This window comes from Chrysemys picta, chromosome 2 (genome assembly GCF_011386835.1).
Source record: "Chrysemys picta bellii isolate R12L10 chromosome 2, ASM1138683v2, whole genome shotgun sequence".
Classification (NCBI taxonomy): Eukaryota; Metazoa; Chordata; order Testudines; family Emydidae; genus Chrysemys; species Chrysemys picta.
The window spans coordinates 215,990,970-216,013,653 of NC_088792.1; the positions used below are offsets into that span (position 1 = coordinate 215,990,970).

A 22,684-nucleotide genomic window follows, 5' to 3' on the forward strand; every position below is an offset into this window, starting at 1 on the left:
ATGGAGCCTGCACAGCTCTGTGCTATTGTCATGAACGTTGCAAGCACAGGACGCATGATCCTCTGGTATTTGCAGAACCTCAAGAAGAGCCATGGGGAATATGATGATTTCATGGAGGACAGATTGCTGTGGGACATAGCAAGAACCAGTACCAGATTCTTAGTGGCATTCATTGAGCAGATGTAAATGGTGGAGCCCACAAAACAAGCACTGACTGGTGAGATTGCATCATAATGCAGGCTTGAGATGACAAGCAATGGCTGCAGAACTTTTGGATGCGAATTCCTGGATCTGCGTGCCAAGCTCACCCCTGCCCTCCAGTGCAGTGACTCCAGAATGAGAGCTGCACTGAGAGTAGAGAAGTGAGTGGCGATTGCACTGTGAAAACTTGCAACACTGGATTGCTACCAATCAGTGGGAAATCATTTTGGAGTTGAAAAATGCACTGTGGAGCCATTGTCATGCAAGTGTGCAGGGCCATTAATCGTCTCCTGCTACACAGGCCTATGATTCTTGGCAACGTGCAAGAACTAATGGCTGGATTTGCAGCAATGGGGTTCCCAAACAGCGGTGGAGCAATACACAGCACCAGGGCCGGCTCTAACTCTTTTGCCGCCCCACTCAAAAAAGAAGAGTGCTGCCCCCCCCCCGGGAGCGCCACGCCACGCCACCGTACCCCCTGCAGTGCCGCCGAAATCCCCGCCCCCACAGCGCTGCGCCGTGCCAGCCCCCGCCCCTCCTCCGAGCGCCAGCCCCCGCCCCCCCAGTGCCGTGCCGCTCCAGCACCCGCCCCTCCTCCAAGCGCCAGCCCCCGCCCCCTCAGCGCCGCGCCGCGCCAACCCCCGCCCCTCCTCCGAGCGCCAGCCCCTGCCCCCCCAGCGCTGCGCCAACCCCCGCCCCTCCTCTGAGCGCCAGCCCCCGCCCCCCCAGCACCACGCCACGCCGCACCAACCCCCGCCCCTCCTCCGAGCGCCAGCCCCCGCCCCCGTCCCCCCAGCGCCGCGCCGCACCAGCCCCCGCCCCTCCTCCGAGCGCCAGCCCCCGCCCCCTCAGCGCTGCGCCGCACCAACCCCCGCCCCTCCTCTGAGCGCCAGCCCCCGTTCCCCCAGCGCTGCGCCGCGCCAGCCCCCGCCCCTCTGAGCGCCAGCCCCCGCCCCCCAGCACCGCGCCGCACCAGCTCCCGCCCCTCCTCTGAGCGCCAGCCCCCACCCCCCCAGCGCCGCGCCGCGCCAGCCCCCGCCCAATAAATAAATTAATAAAAACCTGAGGGCCGCCCCGACCCAAGGTGCCGCCCCAAGCACGTGCTTGGTTGGCTGGTGCCTGGAGCCGGCCCTGCACAGCATGCGCATCCCTATTTTGGCATCAGATTGCCCTGCCACAGAGTACATCAACAGAAAGCTACAAGCAGGGACTTTCTTTCCTGACTGGTGGATTATCATTGGTGATGTTGAAATGCCAATAGTGATCCTGGGGGACCCAGCCAACCCCTTGATCCCTTGGCTCATGAAGCCATACACCAGCCACCTCCACAACACCAAGGAAAGATTCAACTACCAGTTCACCAGGTGCAGAATGACAGCTGAATGTGCTTTTGGTAGATTGATGGGGCACTGGCATTATTTACTCACCAGATTGGATCTCAGTGAAAAAAATATCCCATTGGTTATAGTTGTCTGCTCTAATCTGCATTATATCTGTGAAGCAAAGGTTGCCCCCAGGGCAGAGGGTGGAGGTGAAGCAGCTCTCTGCTGAGTTTGAACAGCCAGATACAAGGGCTGTCAGAAGAGCTCCATGAGGGGCTCAACAGCTCAGGAAGGCTTTGACAGAGCACTTTAGCAGCACGCCACAGTAATGTGTTATGGTGTACCGTGCTCTCCCTGGCCTTGCAGTTTGGGGGCCTGTTAGGAATTACGTGGTGCTTGGTGCACAACTGTATGAATAACACTAACAATGCACCTATTACTTTTGAGGTGCTTGCTGCACATTTATGATCTGTGTTTGACACTGATCCTATGAGTTGTGTCAAAGTGCACAATCACAAGTAAGTGGGTGCTTTCAATACCGCCAGCCATTCTGCAGCATATCTTGGGAATGAAGAAAGATGAATTATTTTCCAAACAATAAGAGTTTTATTGAGTAAAAAAAAAAAACCAGGTTAAAATTCTATGCAAGTTACAAGCAAATACATTAAAACCTTAACAGATTTATGGAACAGAGCTTAAAGAGGAGGGAGGAAGATTCATGTCCATTTTAGCCACATATACATCAACCGTGGCTCTCACAAATCAGCACATTTGAAGTTATGGTTGTCCTTAATGTCCTTCGGAGTGGAGTGGTAGGGGTAGGGATGCGATTCCATATGCCATGTGTAATGTTGAGGGGGTATGTAGGAAGGTGCTCTGCTGCAGCTGTTCATGGACTGCGAAGGCAGGTGTGCCTGGGATTGTTGAATCTGTTGGACCACAAGAGTCTGCAGCTTCTGTGTTTGCTACCAGAAAAGCCCCATCATGTCTTGGTGCATCTTCCTCTCCAATTCCTTGGCCTTTCTCCTGACTGCTCCTTCCTTTTCCATACAGTCTGCAATATTCATCCTCCAGACCCTCTGTTCATGGTCTGATGCTGCACTGGCTTGCGGGGGGGGGGGGGGGGGGGGGGGGGGGGAGGGATCTTTCTGAAAGTGTCATCCCAAGTCCTCTTCTTTCTTCTCCTTATCTGGCTCAGGCATTCCTCAGGTGTGGAGAGGGAACCCTTCAAGTCTGCAATGGCAGCAGCTACAGGTAAAACACACTGTCGGTATAGCTCCCAGGAAAGCAAAAGTTAAGATTCAGAACTCCCTCCCCTGGCTCCCCTAAAGTTGAAAACAAGACATACTTATTGATACTTCTGCTTCGGGGTGCTTGTGTACGGTGCCACTCACAGCTCCAGCCATGGTATGACCCGCCAGAGGTGAGGGAAATAAGGAGGGAATTGCTCAGTTGTGTGAAACTATGGGTACACAGGCCAGGGCAATGGTACTAAATATTGGCACCATTTTCCACAGGCAGTAGTGATTTTAGCTGATACCTCAGTCCTGCGGGCAACAAATGCAAAGAAAGCACAGCTGCTACTGGTGTCCTGAAACCGCCTGGGCCTTTACGCTGCTACCCTGTCTACTGCAATAGTTATTGTCAATTGGCAAGGGAAAGTGTCCTACTGCAGAGGAAGAGATAAGGCTCCCATCCCTAGAAACCTTCAGCAGAGGATAGCAGAGTACCTCCATGAAAGTGTCACCAAGATCTCTCAGGAGGATTCAAGGGACATCCCTGTGTACATAAACTGCTCTGCCTGGCTCCTCCGCATAACTCTACTGTGGGAATGAAAAGCCAATAACAATGCTACCTCTCTTTGTTGTTCCGCTACCTCTTCTAGTATAAATAAATTAATGAAAAGTTGACAGCTGTGTCCTGCTAATTTGAGGGCACCAGCACTGTAATGGGAAATAAATTTACACTCTTACCTGAGGTTCCATCTCCTGCACCGGGCTTGCCTGTGCTCAACTACCAGGACTGACTGGACTGCAGTGGAATCTCAAACAGGTCCTGGCTCGCAGCATAGCTGGACCCCGGTCACGTGTTCCCTATCCTCTTCTTTCTCTTCTGCCTTCTCCTCATCCTCACTGTTCATACCATGGGCCAGTGACTCAGGATCCTCAGAGGTATCCATGGTGGTGTGGGGAGGGGTCTACACCAATTATGGCATGCAGCTTTTTGTAAAAGCAGCAGGTCTGCGACCTAGCACCGTATCTACTTTTGGCCTCCCTGGCCTTCTAATATGCTTGCCACAGTTCCTTCGCTTTCATACGGCACTCCTGCTGATCCCTGTTGTAGCTCTTCTCCTGAATTCCCTGTGCAATCCACTCATAGGCTTGGTCTACACTACCCCCCCTAATTCGAACTAAGGTACGCAACTTCAGCTACGTGAATAACGTAGCTGAAGTCGAAGTACCTTAGTTCGAACTTACCTTGGTCCACACTCGGCAGGCAGGCTCCCCCGTCGACTCCGCGGTACTCCTCTCGCCGAGCTGGAGTACCGCAGTCGACGGCAAGCACTTCCGGGTTCGACTTATCGCGTCCAGACTAGACGCGATAAGTCGAACCCAGAACTTCGATTTCCAGCCATCGAACTAGCTGGTAAGTGTAGCCAAGGCCATAGATGTCCACCTTTCTACAGCTAGTCCATAGCTGTTCTTGGACAGCCTCTTCTCCCCACAGACCAAACCAGAGCACATCTGGATCATGTAACGGGATGGTCAGCTGGGCAGTTGTGCATAACAAAGGAGAGCTGCTACGTATGCTTACCAACTTGAACAATCAGGAAAAGGCACTTCAAAAATTTGCAGGGCTTGAAAGCAGAAGGGGCCTTCTGGTCCCCATGACCCTGGGCAGTGGAATTAACAATTGTAACCAGAGCGCTCAGCGTCAAGCATTGTGGGACAGCTTCTAGAGAACTGTTAGGGTCAACATAGGTAACACATTGTCTATATTTGTACTGCATCAAACTCAATGCATTGACCATGGCTCAATGCCACTTGGGGATGTGGTGTTACTACATCAGAATAACAGACAATAACAGACATTGGGAGACACATTTAAGTGTAGAAATTTGCACAATTAGGTCAACAATAGGCAGCTTATGTCAATCTAACTTTGTAGTATAGAAAAGGCCTCTGTTACTAATGGATTGGAAAGCAGGTCATCACCCTTCTGTGATATAAATACATCATCCTGCTTCTTTCCAAATATAAAACAGAAATAGTTATAGAACGCTTCTGCCTTTTTTGGATCATGAATAATAATTTTATCACCTCCATCTAGTATACCTATATACCCTATATACCCATGCCAGGATTTTTTTGTTCCTAGAATACTTTAAAAAAATCCTTCTTATTGTTCTTAGCCATGCCAGCCATAGATTTTTCCCTGATGTGATTAGCTTCCCTTTTCAATTTTCATTATATATCTAATTTATATTGATTGCTATCTACTTCGCTTCTTTTCCATTTGTTATGTGGATAATTGCTGCCTCCACTATTTCTCTTAACCAGGATGGACTTTTAATCAAAGTTGTCCTCTTTCATGTTTGTGGAATTGTGGTATTTTGGTAATCTAATAAACTCTTCTAAAATAAATCCCCATTTTCATTCACATTTTTCTGTCTAAATTTTTCCTTCCAATCAATTTCACTTATAATCTTCCTCACCTCACCTTCCTCATCATCATCATCATCTATAATTTTTAGAAATTCTAGTGATGTTTTACTATTGGCTCCATGAGACCTCCATTTTATGTCTCCCAAATTAAAGTCCCCCATCATATGCAATATTTCTTTCCACACATTAGAGATAGGTGTGTAATTGCTTATTAATTCATTTTGCTCTTATCTTGCATGATATAGTGTATTTCACACATTATTCATACAGAAAGTAGATCAGTGTGGTTAATCTTTGAGCACAGTCTAATTTACCAAGAAGCCTATAGTTTGTTAGTCACTGATTACTTTTCCTTGCATTCTTGTTGGAGAAAATTGAATTGATATACACTGAGTATTGGCTAATGACATTTTTATCATGTAGCATCACTAATGTCTGCCATTGACTTTGAGCTGACATAGGGTGAGATTACACCCATAAAATGACTCCACAGTTACTCAGGTATAAATTATATTAGAGCAGCGATTCTCAAACTGTGGGTCAAAACCCCAAAGTGGGTCACGACCCTGTTTTAATGGGGTCGCCAGGGCTGGCGTTAGACTTGCTGGGGCCTGGGGCCCAAGCCCAAGCCTGAGCCCTGGGCAATGGGGCTCACACTTCAGCTTCAGCCCTGGGTGGTGGAGCTCAGGTTACAGGCCCCCCGCCCGGGGCTGAAGCCCTTGGGCTTCAGCTTTGGCACCCCCGCCTGGGCAGTGGGGCTTGGGCAGGCTCAGGCTTCAGCACCTCCTCCCCACCTCCACCCCTGGGGTAGTGTAGTATGTTTTGTTGTCCGAAGGGGGTCATGGTGCAATAAAGTTTGAGAAACCCTGGATTAGCGTTTGGCCCATAACAGAGAATATACACATTGTTTCCTTGCTCTTTAGCAGCATGTAAAAGTAAGAGAAAACAGTAACTGGTAAAAGGAAGTACATTTACTTACAGAAAATACTAAATTCCAGGAGTCTGACAGGAATGTAATCCTGACCTGATCAATTTGTCAGCACCAGCATTTGAGCTCTTAAAATATATCATATGCATTAAGGCATGTTTAGCTGCATTTTTTAATAGAAAAGTACATCATTTGATATTTTGCCCGCCTATTATTTGTCATGAAATATAAATATAACTTCTATTACACTTATTGTAATCATTCATCAGTAGTGTGATGTATGAGCATATACTACATGAAGAGGAAGTATTCCTTTTACTGTCATTACATCTTTTATTTGGTAAGTTAATGATATTACTATAAAAGTTACTTATATTTAAACATTAAGGAGATGTAATCACCCCTGTAAAGTATGATGCCAGAAAATTGGAAAAAAATTGTATTTTACTCCCAAATCAAAGCTGCAACTTAAATTTACAAAAAAAACCACTTTAACAAGAGCTGGCTAATTCCAGTCAGGTCTGGATACAGCTATGTAAATTATCTATATGAGAGGGTATTCTGGTTATATCTGGGATATGTCAAACCTTTTGGGGTCTCATTTTTATTCCTTACTAAAAAGTGGGTCACATTTGGTTTTTCTCATATAAAGGTATTAAACTACAGAAAATATAGACTGGAACTTGAATACTTATCCAAGCTTCATGATAATTTATTTATATTTTGTTAATATTAATAAAATTGTCCCATTTTCTTAGGAAAAATATGTAGCACAAAAAAATAACTGGCACATCCCAAATATATCTTATATATCAGGTTCCATTCTTAACCAAATATTAAAAATCAGGATAAAAATCTGGATACATTTCTGTGCATTACTAAATTTGGAATATAGCAATCTAAAACTTAAAACTTCCAGTACTTGTTATATATTAATAATTTTCAGAATGCCACTTTTGTTCAATATATACTTGCATATTAACAAATGCAATAGGTGAAATTCTGCTTTCATTTTTATTGATGCAAGTCCTGAGTATCCCCGCTAGCATCAATTGCTCTGGGTTTATGTCACTGGTATGATTACACTGCAGTCAGGAGGTATGATTGATCTAGCTACATGTACTGCAAAGCTAACTCCGATAACAATAGCAGTGACGCAGCACACCACGTCATGCACTAGCCACTCTAGTGTGTGCCCAGAGTTCTGGGCAGGTGGGGCTAGATGCCGTGTTGGCTTCACAGCTGTTGTTAGTCCAGCTAACTACATCAAAAATAACTCTAGTATGTCTGCAGAAGATGGTGCAATCACACCTCCCAATTGCAGTGCAGACATACTCACAACAGAGAGCAGTATTAAGACCAATGTGAGAAGCTCAGGCTTATTCACCTTTTTCATAATTATCTCCCTGTCTCTTACAAATCCATCAGTGGTCATTTCCATGTGGGTATGAGAGATCCAGGTATGGAGGGACTCCTCTATGAGAGGGTCTGGCAAGAACAATCAAGGCCTTGTTCCCCAATCCTACATTCCCTGTGCCTCAAAAACTCCCAGTGCAATCAGTGCCCATTTTGGGTGGGCAATGAACACAGGATCATGCCCTTTGTCCAGCAACAGCTAAGACAGTGGTTCTCAAACTTTTGTACTGGTGATCCCTTTCACATAGCAAGCCTCTGAATGCGACCCCTCTTATAAATTAAAAACACTTGTAAATATATCTGACACCGTTATAAATGCTGGAGGCAAAGCAGGATTTGGGGGGAGGCTGACTGCTCACAACCCCCTATGTAATAACCTCGTGACCCCCTGTGGGATCCTGACCCCCCAGTTTGAGAACCCCCGAACTAAGACAATGTACTGCTTATATCTTTCTGGTAAATAATGTTAACTATTTTTATTTGCCACATGAATTTCTAAAGTGCTTAACATCAGGGTATTGAGTACAAAATCAGAAGTTAGGACAGGTAGAATAAAAAAATAAATCTCTTCAAAAATTCCACCAGTGCAGGAAGCAAGACAATGAGAAATTGCTGCAATACTCTATAGATTCCTGTTGTCCTTGTTTATAAGCTCTATCTCCCAAGCTGTTTCCTGAATTTGAATGATTCGTTTTAAAAATCTGCTCCACCTTCCCTGCATGTGACATCTAAGCCATTAGAAATGAAAGGGCTGCTTTCAAAATGATCTGTCAGCAGAAAAGCAAATTAAAAATCTTATCTTCATTAATTTAACACTGCAAAGCAATAGTAAACTGCATCCTAACATAATACAGAATGAATGTACTGACCTTTCAAAAAATGAGAGGTTATTTTACTTTCAAGACCATTAATCAGTGAAGTAACAATGCAATTCTACTGATAACCCACAGCCTACAATTTTATGCACTGCAGAATACTTACAGATTTTAACACATGACAAGAAAAAGTAAGCATCATTTGTAAGAAAACATGTCTGGTTGCACCATTTCTTTGTTTTGTTTATTCTTCTTATATTTGAGGATTCATTCCAGGATTCTTTCAGTCTTTTTAAAAGTATTGAGCTTGTTCCCCGTTGTTGTTTCATTATGACATATGCAGAAAGGCCCCCTCCCACCCACCAAAAAAGTATTCATTTTCTGCTTGTTTCTTACATTATAAATTCAGGGTTTGTCTATCCGGCAAGACTTTATAAAAAACTAGTGAAGTAATGACACCACAAGTGACAACAAATGGAAAGGTGTGCAGTTGAGAAGGAAAATTATTTTTATCCATTTAAAACTTTGTTTTTTACTAGCTTTTGAAAGCACTTTTATAATTACGGTGTCTAATGAACTCTTTGGACAAAGGATATCTTTGTTAAAGATTCAACACCATAGGCATATTCAGGACATGTCTACATTGCAGGGATTATAGTTAAGGCTATGATTTAGTCACAGAGGTTGCGGAAGTCACGGAATCCGTGATTTTTAGCGACCTCCATGACGTCAGCCTGCAGTGGTTGGGAGCTGCAGGGTACCCCATCCCCCTCAGGGGCAGGGAGCTGCAGGGTACCCCCACTGCCTGTGACGGCCCCCAGAGCTCCAAGCCACCGCAGGTGGTAGGGTATCCCGCAGCTTCCGTCCCAGCCGCAGTAGGCAGTGGGGGAAACCCCTGAGCTGTCGGCTACCACGGGCTCCCAGAGCTGCAGGCAGCCAGGACCCCGCAGCTCCCAGCCGGGGCTGGTGGTGGGGATACCCCGCAGCTCCCAGCTGTGGTTAGGGAACTGCTGAGCTCAAGGCTGCTGCGGGCCTCTAGAGCTGCAGGCAGCAGGGGGTACCCGCAGTCCTCACTTAAGGTGGGAAAGCTCAATAACATCACTCATACATGAAGTCTATCAGAAAAACCAGAGAAAGGCCAGACTTGAGATATCTGATAGTTTAGGGTTACCATATTTTGTGCCTCCAAATGGAGGACACTCCACGGCCCCCGGTCCCGCCCCCAGCCCCGCCCAACCCCGCCCCCTCCCCAAAGTCTCCGCCCCCTCCCCTGCTTCCCGCGAATATTTGATTCGCGGGAAGCCTGAAGCAGGTAAGGGGGGTGTGGGGGGAGGAGACGCGGCCCAGGCTGGCCCCCCGGCGTTTCCAGCCTGAGTCGGCTCGGGCCCTGGGGTGCCGGCCCCGGCCGACCACCCCCGGCCCGCCCAGCACTGCCGGCCCCCGGCGGCCCGGCGCACCCCCCGGCTCCCGGCCCGGCGCACCCCCCGGCTCCCCGCGGGCCCGGCTGACCCGGCTCCCCGCGGGCCCGGCTGACCCGGCTCCCCGCGGGCCCGGCTCCCCGCGGGCCCGGCCGACCCGGCTCCCCGCGGGCCCGGCCGACCCGGCTCCCCGCGGGCCTGGCTCCCCGCGGGCCCGGCCGACCCGGCTCCCCGCCGGCCCGGCCGACCCGGCTCCCCGCGGGTAGGGTGACCAGATGTCCCGATTTTATAGGGACAGTCCCGATATTTGTGGCTTTGTCTTATATAGGTGCCTATTACCCCTCTCCCCCCCGCCCCCCAGTCCTGATTTTTCACAGTTGCTGTCTGGTCACCCTACCCGCGGGCCCGGCTGACCTCCCGATTTTCCCGGACATGCCCGGCTTTTGGGGATTTCCCCCCGGACGGGGATTTGAGCCCCCAAAAGCCGGACATGTCCGGGAAAATCCGGACGTATGGTAACCCTATGATAGTTTGAAGCTAAGCAAACAAACAGAAAAAAAACAACCTTAAATAAAAAACTACACAACTTTACAGGCCTCCTTTATGCATCATAAATAAGCAAATAAAAATGTGCCCAATCCCAATTTTTCAATATCTTTCACAGGTCACTTTAAGAATCTTCATTGGAAGGCATTCTAAATCAGCCAAATGGAGCAGCTCAACCTGGGTTACGCTGTGATTTACTAAAAGGCAGAGAGCTCTGCTTCCACCACTACCTCAACATCTCAGACTGTTACTTTGGAGTCTAGCCTGTTGGATTTTGAATTCCAAAAGTTTGGTGCCTTTTCACAGACTGGATAATTAATCTGCAAGCTAGCATGGTTAGTGGGAAAGGTTTTTCTAATAGGTAAATACATACCTTTCCTGGGGGTGTATCTGCATGCCAGTGCAGCTGCCCTGTGGTTGCATTAGGCAGAGGAGGAGATGGATGGGTATAATTTGCATTCCTCCTGTGCCCACAGAAGTGAATCTGGCCCATGGCTGTTTGCATCTGAAACAATAACTTAACGCAAAGGAAAATTTCTTAAAAATGTGTTTGCACCTATGTTAATAGCCCTTGCATAAAAACCTGCTAACTGCTGTCACCATTTTAAGCACACTGTCAAATAGACCGACACCAAACAGGGTTACGTGGCAGAGTGGTTAAAATCACCTCTTTTCAAGCATCCTTATATTTTATTTTATAACATTATTACTCATGCATATACTGCCTTCCACCCGAGCAGCTCTATGATCTCATTGGGTCATACTTCATTTTGATCTTTGTCATACTCCAAAAATACATACATAGGTAGATAGATTTGACCCTGACCTTTTAAAGGCACCTATCACCACACTATCCAGATACCTGTACGCAATTAAGGAAAGTAAAACGTCATCCAAAAGGATTATTACTCCCCTCCCCCCCAAAAAGATTTTGCCATTTTCTAAAGGGGGGTCATTCTTCCAAGGGTTGTCTTCTGGACAACGGAACTCTGCTGGTAATATAATATGGATCCATCACAAAACAAATTGGTAACCAACTGTTAACTGAATTTACAAATTCCCTGTGCTTATGAACCAAAAAAGAGCACATATGATAATACTGTACGTGCACAAATATCTATTGTGTATGTATTGTTTAGACTAGAATTGCTAGAAATAAAATAGTAAGCAGAGCATAATAAAAATTTAGGGCCATATTCTGCCAGCCTTACTCACACTGAGTCGTACCCAATGTAAGAGCAATAGAACTCATCAGAAGCGGTAGCATGTCCCTGCAGCCTCTAGGCCGGGAACTGCAGCCAATGGGAGCTGCAGGGGCGGTGCCTGTGGGTCCTCCACCTAGGAGCCACTGGGACATGCCACCACTTCAGGGAGCCACGCAGAGCCTGGGCATGCAGGGAGCCTTCCTAAGGTAAGCGCCACCTGGCCAGAGCCTGCACTGCCTCTCACACCCCAACCCCCTGCCCACCCCGAGACCTCTCCTACACCCAAACTCCCTCCCAGAGCCTGCACCCTGCACCCCAACTCCCTGCCCCAGCGCTGAGCCCCCTCCTGCACCCTAAACCTCTCATTCCTGGCCCCATCCCAGAGCCTGCACCCCCCAGCTGGAGCCCATGCCCCCTGTACACCCCAGCCCTGAGCCCCCTCCCGCACGCCGAACCCTTCGGCCCCAGCCCGGAGTCCCCTCCTGCCCCCCAAGCCTCTCATCCCCAGCCTCACCCCAGAGCCCTCACCCCTTCCTGGAGCTCTCACCCCCTCATTTCTGGCCTCACCCCGGAGCCTGCACCCCCCAGCCAAAGCCCTCACCCTTTCCTGCACCCCAATCCACTGCTCCAACCCGAAGAAAGTGAGTGAGTGAGGAAGAGCGAGCAACGGAGGGAGGGGGGATGGAGTGAGCGGGAGTGGTGCTCAGAGAAGGGGCAGGGTAAGGGTGTTCGGTTTTGTGCGATTAGAAAGTTGGCAACCCTAGCTTAGGGGCCAGCCTGCTAAATAAAAATATAACTGGGTGAAGTAGCTTAAAAAAAATAACACTTCACTCCATTTATCCCCCAACTTTCTCCCCTTAAAAAAACCCCTAAACTAAACAGAACCACTATTAAAAAAAAACAAAAAAACAAGGGCTGTCAAGCCATTCATCATGCTGTTAAACAATGGAATATCATTTATTTAAATATTTTTGGATGTTTTCTACATTTTCAAATATTGATTTCAGGTACAACACAGAATACAAAGTGTACAGTGCTCACTTTATATTATTTTTATTACAAATATTTGCACTGTAAAAATGATAAACAAAAGAAATAGTATTTTTCAATTCACCTAATACAAATACTGTAGTGCAATCTCTTTATCATGAAACTTGAACTTACAAATGTAGAATAATGTACAAAAAATAACTGCATTCAAAAATAAAACAATGTAAAACTTTAGCGTCTTCAAGTCCACTCAGTCCTACTTCAGCCAATAGCTCAGACAAAACAAGTTTGGTTACAATTTGCAGCGGATAACGCTGCCCACTTGTTTACAATGTCACCTGAAAGTGAGAATAGGCATTTGCGTGGCACTGTTGTAGCCGGTGTCGCAAGATATTTACGTGCCAGATGTGCCAATATGTCCCTTCATGTTTCAGTCACCATTCCAGAGGACATGCATCCATGCTGATGATGGGTTCTGCTCGATAATTATCTAAAGCAGAGCGGACTGACGCATGTTCATTTTCATCATCTGAGTCAGATGCCACCAGCAGAAGGTTGATTTTTTTTGTGTGTGTGTGTGGTCGTTCAGGTTCTGTAGGTTCCACGTCGGAGTGTTGCTCTTTTAAGACTTCTGAAAGCATCCTTCACCCCTCGTCCCTCTCAGATTTTGGAGAGCACATCAGATTCTTAAACCTTGGGTTGAGTGCTGTAGCTGTTTTTAGAAATCTCACATTGGTACCTTCTTTGCGTTTTGTCAAATCTGCTGTGAAAGTGTTCTTAAAACGAACATGTGCTGGTTCATCATCCCAGTCTGTTATAACATGAAATATATGGCAGAGTGCTGGTAAAACAGAGCAGGGGACGTACAATTCTCCCCCAAGGAGCTCAATCACAAATTTATTTAATTATTTTTTAAATGAGCATCATCTGCATGGAAGCATGTCCTCTGGAATGGTGGCCGAAGCATGAAGGGGCATACGATTGTTTAGCATATCTGGCACGTAAATAACTTGCAATGCCGGCTACAAAAGTGCCATGCAAACACCTGTTCTCACTTTCTGGTGACATTAGAAATAAGAAGCAGGCAGCAGTATCTCCCATAAATGTAAACAAACTTGTTTGTCGTAGCGATTGGCTCGACAAGAAGTAGGACCGAGTGGACTTGTAGTCTCAAATTTTACATTCTTTTATTTTTGAATGCAGTTACATAACAACAACAACAAAATCAACATTTGTAAGTTACACTTTCACGATAAAGAGATTGTACTACAGTACTTGTATGAGGTGAATTGAAAAATACTATTTCTTGTGTTTATCATTTTTTTACAGTGCAAATATTTGTAATAAAAATAATATAAAGTGAGCACTGTACACTTTGTGTTCTGTGTTGTAACCGAAATCAATGTATTTGAAAATGTAGAAAACATCCAAACATATTTAATAAATTTCAATTGGTATTCTATTGTTTAACAGTGCGATTAATCACAATAAATTTTTTTAATTGCAATTAATTTTTTTTTAGTTAATCGCGTGAGTTAACTGCGATTAATCGACAACCCTAAAAAAACCAAAACCTCATCAGTCCTTGGGAGGGGAAAAGGTGGAGAGAGAGCGTAAGTAACCATGGGTAACTCTATTAACTTCAGTAAAGTTACATCACAGATCTGTTTGGCCCAATCTCTTTAGACTTCAGATGAGTATTTTTAGGTCTTGTCTTCATTGCAAAGTTAACTCAAGTTAGGACTCAAGTCCTGCCCCTAAATCAAGTCCTGACCAAAAAGAAAACCCCTTAATTTCTGTGACAGCGTACCCCATAAGGCTTTATGGGGGGACGTTTATAAATGTATGTATGATATAACTGGCTGTATGCTTGCTTGATTTCTAAGTAAGCTCTGTGAGGCATTTGGTCAGCTTTTTTAGGAAGGAATTCACCAGGTTAAGTACCTGATCAGGAAACACTTGGGGAACAATGCATCTTGGAATGCTCCAATCCACATGAGAAGTCTTCCTGGAGACATGCAAGATGCCATGTGGACAAGGGCGTCGGCCTGCAAAGACTGAGTCATGCAGGGGCATGTGACTTGCCCAGGTGACTCCAAAACTCCATCTTGGAGCTGGACTTTGCAGAGGAGGGAGGAGGGGGGTCTCCACCCACAAGAGAGAGTCTATTTAAACCCAGGGGAGACCCCTCCATTTTGTCTTCAGCTGGCTAAAGAAGGAGCCTCTCCACCCCCCCCAGGATACTTGAAGGAGACTGAAACAAAGGACAGTAACTGCAGGGGGTGTGAGTGATTGCTGGACCCAGGCTAAAAGGAGATTAGCCTGTAAAAGGGAGCACTCTGGAACTGGTGAGGAAATTATCTGTATTCAGGTTGATTAGGCATAGATTCGCACATTTTATTTTATTTTGCTTGGTGACTTACTTTGTTCTGTCTGTTACTACTTTGAACCACTTAAATCCTACTGTCTGTATTTAATAAAATCACTTTCTATTTAGTAATTCACTCAGAGTATGTATTAATACCTGGGGGAGCAAACAACTGTGCATATCTCTCTATCAGTGTTATAGAGGGCGAACAATTTATGAGTTTGCCCTGCATAAACTTTATGCAGGGTAAAACGGATTTATCTGGGTTTAGACCCCATTGGGAGTTGGGCATCTGAGTGCTAAAGACAAGCACGCTACTGCGAGCTGTTTTCAGGTAAACTTGCAGCTTTGGGACAAGTGATTCAGACCCTGGGTCTGTGTCTGGAGCCAGACGGGAGTGTCTGGCTCAGCAAGACAGGGTGCTGGAGTCCTGAGCTGGCAGGGAAAACAGAAGCAGGGGTAGTCTTTGCACATCGGGTGGCAGCTCCCAAGGGGGTTTCTGTGATCCAACCCGTGCAAAGTTAACTCAAGTTAGGACTCAAGTCCTGCCCCTAAATCAAGTCCTGACCAAAAAGAAAACCCCTTAATTTCAACCTGGTGCTGCTTTTAACTCAAGTTGGCTGGCCTAGTAGGGGGTACAGGCTAAAGCTCAAGTTAGCACAACTCATCACACTACTCAGGCTAAGTCTACTCATTTTATGCCACTGTCCTCCCAATACCTTCCTACAATTCCTCCCCATGTGCCCCTGAGAGACAAGTTCTTGCACAAGATTTCAATCAATCAATCAATCATCCAGAAGTTGTATTTGGAGAGCAGAGAAATAGGGCCCTCAACAAGATTCAGGGACAACATCCTGAGAAGCTCAGAGCTTATTTCTTCTACCCCCATTCTGGCTGTTTTGTGGTACACCTCTACCTCAATATAACGCGACCTGATATAGCACGAATTCGGATATAACGCGGTAAAGCAGTGCTCTGGGGGGGCGGGGCTGCGCACTCCAGCGAATCAAAGCAAGTTCAATATAACGCGGTTTCACCTATAATGCGGTAAGATTTTTTGGCTCCCGAGGACAGCGTTATATAGGGGTAGAGGTGTGTTTATGTATTCACATTTGTATTGAGCAAATAAAACTGGCCAACTGTTTTAATGGTAGGATTTCAGCTGTAGAGTAGTTTATGTTATAGCCTGAAATGTATCCAAATTGTTTCTTGGTTAGTCAGTAGAGGGAAGAAGTCTGCCCAGTAACAGAATATTATCTGTATACAATAAATTCTTGTGTTTCTATCTGTCCTGATATGCTATATCACCCTTCCCCAATGGCGATTTGATAGGTAGAGTGGACAAAGAGCAATCCGGTTTTATGCCATGTGACATTAATAGGGGAGGGGCCCCGACAACTCACCTGAACCATGATCACGGATGTTTACAGAAGACTATTCCGTTTGTTAGAGAAACAGAAACACCTTTTAAACCCTGTCTAAAATACAAACATAATCCAGATTAAAACCTGGCTGTGAAACATGGCTGGAGGTCAAATCATGTTAGAACATGGTTTATTCTTGGATAGAAAACATGTTAGGCCTGATGTACCAGTCCCTTGTGCATTGTGTAGTTGTTTGCACTTCGCAGAGTAGGTGCAAAATGCCACCATCAGTCTCAGAAGTCTGATTTGGTAGTATTACTTTGCACAGGTGTAAATTACTATACAAGGGGCAAGGGAGTGAAGATTCAGAACCACTACAACTGTGTTACAGAATTGTTTTAGCCTAGGTGGGGGTGTCTACATTTTGGACATTTTCCAAAGATTTCCCAGTGTTGCTAACACCAGCTGAGCTCCAGCACTGTTAGCAACATTTGGAGCTCTAGGTCCAAATCCTCAGGATCAGTGCTACTGCACCTAGCAAGAAAGAAAAAAACTATAATACAATTTTCCTGCATTCATAGTCAAATGTGGTGGTGGCGGGGTTAGTGCAGCTAGGTCCTTAGACCTTTTTAAATGTATAGTTTGAGTAAAGGACAATTATGAAAAACTCATTATTCTCAGCCAGTTTTCACATGGTTAATTTACATACTGCAGACCCATTGATTAGATTGCTAATTAGATTGATTAGAGGACACGTCAATCTCTCTGTACATTCAATAACAGATTTAAAAGCAGCCGTCCCTCAACAAAAAAAGACTTCAAAGAGAAACTGCAGAGCTTCAATTCATTTGCAAACTTAACACCATTAATTTGGGCTTGAATAGGGACTGGAAATGGCTGGCTCACTACAAAAGCAATTTTTCCTCTTTTGGTATTGACACCTCCTCATCAGTTATTGGGAGTGGACTATATCCACCCTGACTGAATTGGCCTTGTCTACACTGGTTCTCCACTTCTAATCATAGAAGATTAGGGTTGGAAGAGACCTCAGGAGGTCATCTAGTCCAACCCCCTGCTCAAAGCAGGACCAACACCAACTAAATCATCGCAGCCAGGGCTTTGTCAAGCCAGGCCTTAAAAACCTCTAAGGTAACTCCCTTCTCTTCATGTGCCAGTATATTTATGCCTGTATCTGTAATTTTCACTCCATGCATCTGAAAACGTGGGTTTTTTTACCCACGGAAGCTTATGCCCAAATAAATCCCTTAGTCTTTACGGTGCCACTGGACTCCTCGTTGTTTTTGTGGACACAGACTAACACGCCTACCTCTCTGATATGCCACGATACCACACCTTTATACCAATTTATATTAATATTCTGCCTTAAAAGACACCTCCAAAGCCAATTCTATCACATTTCCAATAAGACTGGTGTCTGACTAGATAATTCTTCCAGTTCCTTATACCACTTTCTTTCCAATTTTCCCAGTTTGTAGGCTCCAGTTTAATCTTGGGGTAAACACAATCCTGATATAACTGAACTGCCTGATGTGTTGTGAATCCATTTTTTCTCTCTTGAACAGGTCCTGAAATAGGGTATTCCCCCACCAGCCCCTATTCCTGGGCCGACAGGGCTCAAATTAAAGGCTATGTCCTCCGATCCCTCCCACTACCTACGGTGCACCAGCCAAGCAGGCTGGACCATATCCAGCTGCTCTGTCTGCAAAACTAGCCAGAGATCATAACTACATACTCCTGCTCCAAACAGGGCATATCCGTAGCCTTATGTTCTACAGTGATGTGTGTTCTATCACCTTGCAAGGATGAGGAACCCCAGTGAGCCAACCTTTACTCCACCTAGGTCCGCCAGGAATAATGGTAACTAATGTCCCTGACGCCTGTCCCCCCGCTGCCTGCAGCTCTAGAGGCGCACAGCAGCCTGTCCCATCTGTGATAAGATGAAATCGTTGCTGCATGTCCACCTTCAATGTGCGAGATTGCAGCCCCTCTTTTGGCTCCTTCAGAACCTCCTGCTGAGTTTCTGTTTGCACTTTACTCCACATCTATTCTGCTATGCACTCCCTATCTGTGATCCCAAGAAATCATATGACTTCCTAGTCAACCTCCTCCTAGCACTGACCATGATGGCCATACCTCAGTCAAGGAGGAGGACACTCAACCGAGACGTTCTTTGCAACTGTAGGGCCTACTTCCATTCCCTTGTCATTTCACTGCTCTCAGCAGAGTGTCTCTGGGCAGCATCCACTGACTCCTTGGACTCCTTTATGAAGCAGTGGATGCTGTCTAGAGTTCTCTCTGCTGTCTCTGCTTATTGTCCCCATCTGGTACCCTTGTTTTGAACTTTTGACCCCCACTCCTATTTGTGTTTTATCATTTGTTGTCTCGTGGAATCTTGTTTTCTGGGCTCTGTGGCCCCTCCCTCAATTGAGGAGGTGGGCCTCTTGTCTAGGTGGACTTAGGCCCACCCTCCCAAAATTCACATTAGCCCTCAAACCTTCCTCACACCCCAATCCACCCCTATATCCCTCTTGCATTTGTTCTCTTTCTACTGAATACCAAACTCTTAGATGTACTATGATTTATCATGTTGAAATTCAAAAGCATCTAATTGCCTCCATAGTTCATTGTGCATTTGTGACCTTATAGCCACTTCATTTACATAAAGTAACCTAAGCATTATCTTCCTGTCCAGGTTTTTAAGTAATTTACATAGATGTTAAAAAGGGTTGCAGACAAGTTAACCCCTTGTTATCCTGAACCCTTAACTATTCTTATTTTAGCCTAGATATTGCTGTCTGAATAAACCTCCCCTACACTCATTCCTTCCAAGGTATTACAGCTTCTGCCATAATTAACTTCTATTCACAATATCAAGTGCAGGAGAAATCTGCCAAACAAACCTACAGCTTATTGTTTTGAAGCCAATATACAGCCCTTAAATACTCTTAGTGAACACACACGTGCACAGTGATGCTGCAAAAGCAGGGTTATTGTGGGTTTATAGTCAGACCAGGGCCCTGACATTCTACCAACCCCCAGGCAGATTATTCCTGCCAGGGGCAGCATTAATATGTGGGACATGGGCTGATCAGGTCAAGGGGCAACATGCTCAAATGTGGCATTTTTACTGCCTGCACTTACAGGAGTCACCCTTGCTACCATCAGTGTTGCTGTACTAATGGAACATTATGGATAAAATTTTTCCTATTGTAGAAACTCCAATGACATTACTTTATCAACAAAGCTGTAGAGTAGGATGCTGCGAGCAAACACACCTATTAACTGACTAGAACTGCAATAGAAACTGATCATCATGCCGTATTATATTAGTGATGACATATATACACATACCCAACTGGAATGTTACCATAATTATGATTTATTTGCACTACTTTAAAACAAATAGAACACTTTCCATTAAATTCTTTATGCAGCTTCTGTCACTCCTGTATTGTTACAAGTTTAAGGAATAATACATGGACATGTCCTTATTGCCGGGCTTATCTTCCTTCGGAAGGAATTCCAGCTACTGATATTGCCAAGAAGATGAAAAGTGTATACCAAAACTGCACAGAGTGTGACACACAGGTTTGCAAACCTAACATTCATTACTGATTAACTCTAAAGATATTCTGTACACAAGAAGTGATAAGATTAAGGACTCTTTTCTAGGCTGTGTCTACAGTTAAATTGCTACAGTAGCACACTGCAGTTGGTGCTTCAGAGTAGCCATACACCGCAGCAATGAGAGGGGTTCTCCCAGCGCAGTCGTTGAGACAGTAGCTAAGTCAATGGAAATGTTTTGCCATTGACCTAGTGCTGTGAACACTGGGGCTCAGGTCCCTTGAACTATGTCACTCTGGGGTGTGGACTTTCACACCCCTGAAAGATGTAGCGGGGTTGACCTAATTTTTTAGCATAGACCTGGCCTCAGGGCAAGCAGAATATTTTGCTGTAGCGATGCCAGTCAATTTCCTCATATAAACAAACTCTAAAATAAACCCAGTCAGACCAATTGGACCTACTTATCCCAGGTCCAGATTTGCCAGGATTTACCTTAGACTGTGGCCTTGTTTAGACTAGAGAAAAAGTGCTTTTTTAAATTGAGTTAGCTCAGCTGCAAAACCTTACGCTATAACAGGTGTCTCAAACACGTGGGCCGCATGCAGCCCATGGGGTTCTTTCGTGCGACCCGCCAAACTCCCCGCGCTCCCCCCCCCCCGCCTACCCCATGTTGCCGCAAGCCCCACGCTGCTCCCTGAAGCAGCTGAACTACTGTATGTCCCTGCAGCCCTGAGCAGGGGGGTGGGAGGCAAGTAGAGGGCTCCGTGCTCTTTCAGCTCCCATTGGCCAGGAACTGGGAACCGTGGCCAATGGGAGCTTTGGGGGAGGTACCTGGAGGAGCAGCAAGAGCAGCACATGGAGCCGTTTCTCCCCCCACCCCTCCTCCGAGACTCTGGCTGCTTCCTGGAGTGGAGCGGAGACAGGGCAGGCAGGCAGGGAGCCTGCCCTGGCCATGGGGCGCGGCGCTGCCACCCTGCTCTAGGTAAGCGGTGCTGGGCTGGAGCCCGTACCCCGCACCCCTTCTGCACCCCAACCTCCTGCCCAGAGCCCCCTGCCACACCCTGCACCCCAACCCCTGCTGCACCCCTCACCCCTCCTGCACCCCAACTCCCTGCCCTGAGCCCCCTGCCACACCCTGCACACCTCTTGCACTCCCTGCCTTGAGCCCCCGCTGCACCCCTCACCCTTCCTGCACCCCCTGCCCTGAGCCCCCGCTGCACCTCTCACCCCTCCTGCACCCCACACCCCAATTCCCTGCCGTACCCTGCACACCTCCTGCACCTCAACTCCCGGCCCTGATCCCCCTCCTGCACCCCCTGGGGTGAGGACTTCGGGGAAGGGGTTGGAATGGGGGCAGGGAACGGGCGAGAAGAGGTGAGGCGGGGCAGGGGCGGGGCCTCATGGAAGGGGTGGAGTGGAGGCGGGGCCGGGAGCAACGAGGGGGGGTGTCAGTGATGCGGCCCTCGGGCCAATGCACTAGTCCTCATGCGGCCCTCGAGGTCATCTGAGTTTGAGACCCCTGCGCTATAACAACCTGCTAGAATCAAACTAAAGGTATTAAATTGCATCTACATTAGAGTTACTGGTGTTTTCCCATCAAGTTAAACTACCTCAATTGAGCTAACAACTGGAAAAACAAAAACAAAAAAACCCACCTTTTTTTCTTAATTTAGGCAAGGCATTTGTGTTATCATTTACCCCTGTGCAAATTTGCTTGTAAAAGCTACCATTGTCCACATGTGTAAATCACTAAACAAATTGCAAAGCTGTAGAGAATTAGACCCATCATTTCTAACTTTGCAGGGCAGAGCAAGAGAGTGAATTAGCAGGTCTGGACAAGGAAGACAGTTGATTGGTACTTTACTCATATACATTAATTTGAAAGTTTATACAAAACCAAAACATTTTTTCACTTTGTTCACAACTTTTCACTGCTTACTTGTCCCCTTTTCATTCTGCATAATGAATACCCCACCCTGTTTTGATTTTAAGTATAGGCCAGAACAGCATCTCCTTCCTCATTCTTCTTTCTCAGTGTCTTACTTCCTTTTGTCTTGTCAGCTGCAAAATAAAACCTAATTCTTCTATATCAGCTGTAAGCTGAACATATTGCAGCGGAATGCCAAAATGAAGGGATAAATTTAGGCAGGGCTGTTGTTATCTGATTAGTTAGACAGATTACAAACAGCATGAGAAACATATCAGGAATGTTATATTATAATAGTGTGATTTTTAATTTTTATTTTTGCCTTGTGTTTTGTATTTCAGAAAACTATTTCACTGGTAATGGATGGTTTAAGGCAGGATCTTAATATTACTACATGTGCATTTTTGTATTTTTTTTTATTTGAGACATATCAGAGGCAACAAAAATGTCATTGATATGTCAAAGAGTACAAGGCTCTTGTTGTTTTTCTTTGTAGAAAATACTTAAAGGGCCCGGTTCACAAGATTTACTGTAACAGGGTCCTGAAGTAAAGTGAATGGGCCAGATCTCAGTTACATCAGTGTAAGACCCAAATCCCAGCCCCAGTGAAGCCAATGAGAGTATTGCTACTGACTTCGTCAGGACTAGGATTTGGTCCTCAGTCTAGTAAAAGTATAGTTGATTTTAGTGGAGTCAGTCAAGATTTGCACCAGTGTAACAGAGCAGAATGTGATCAAATAGGTCTTTTTACCTGCATAAGACGCGGTGGGTAGGGCCCACTATCTCCAACAGTTCATTTCACGATCTAAAGTGTTAGTCTGAAAACCAGGCCAAAAGCCTCAAACTGCTAGATATCTAGTTCTAATTAATTTTACATTCAAAACATGCACTTTTTTGTTAGGTAATGTATTAAAATAATGTGCTCAGTCAGTAA

The 22,684-nt window shown here is 45.9% G+C and overlaps 1 protein-coding gene across 1 annotated transcript in view; it reads left to right on the forward strand.

Annotated features, from left to right (window-relative positions):
- The window catches only part of RNF125 (ring finger protein 125), a 28,328-nt gene continuing 5,644 nt past the window's right edge, over positions 1-22,684 (forward strand). Inside the window, 2 exon segments of the mRNA XM_065582468.1 lie at positions 1-182; positions 19,694-19,847. Of these exon segments, the coding sequence (XP_065438540.1) occupies positions 1-182; positions 19,694-19,847 (336 nt within the window).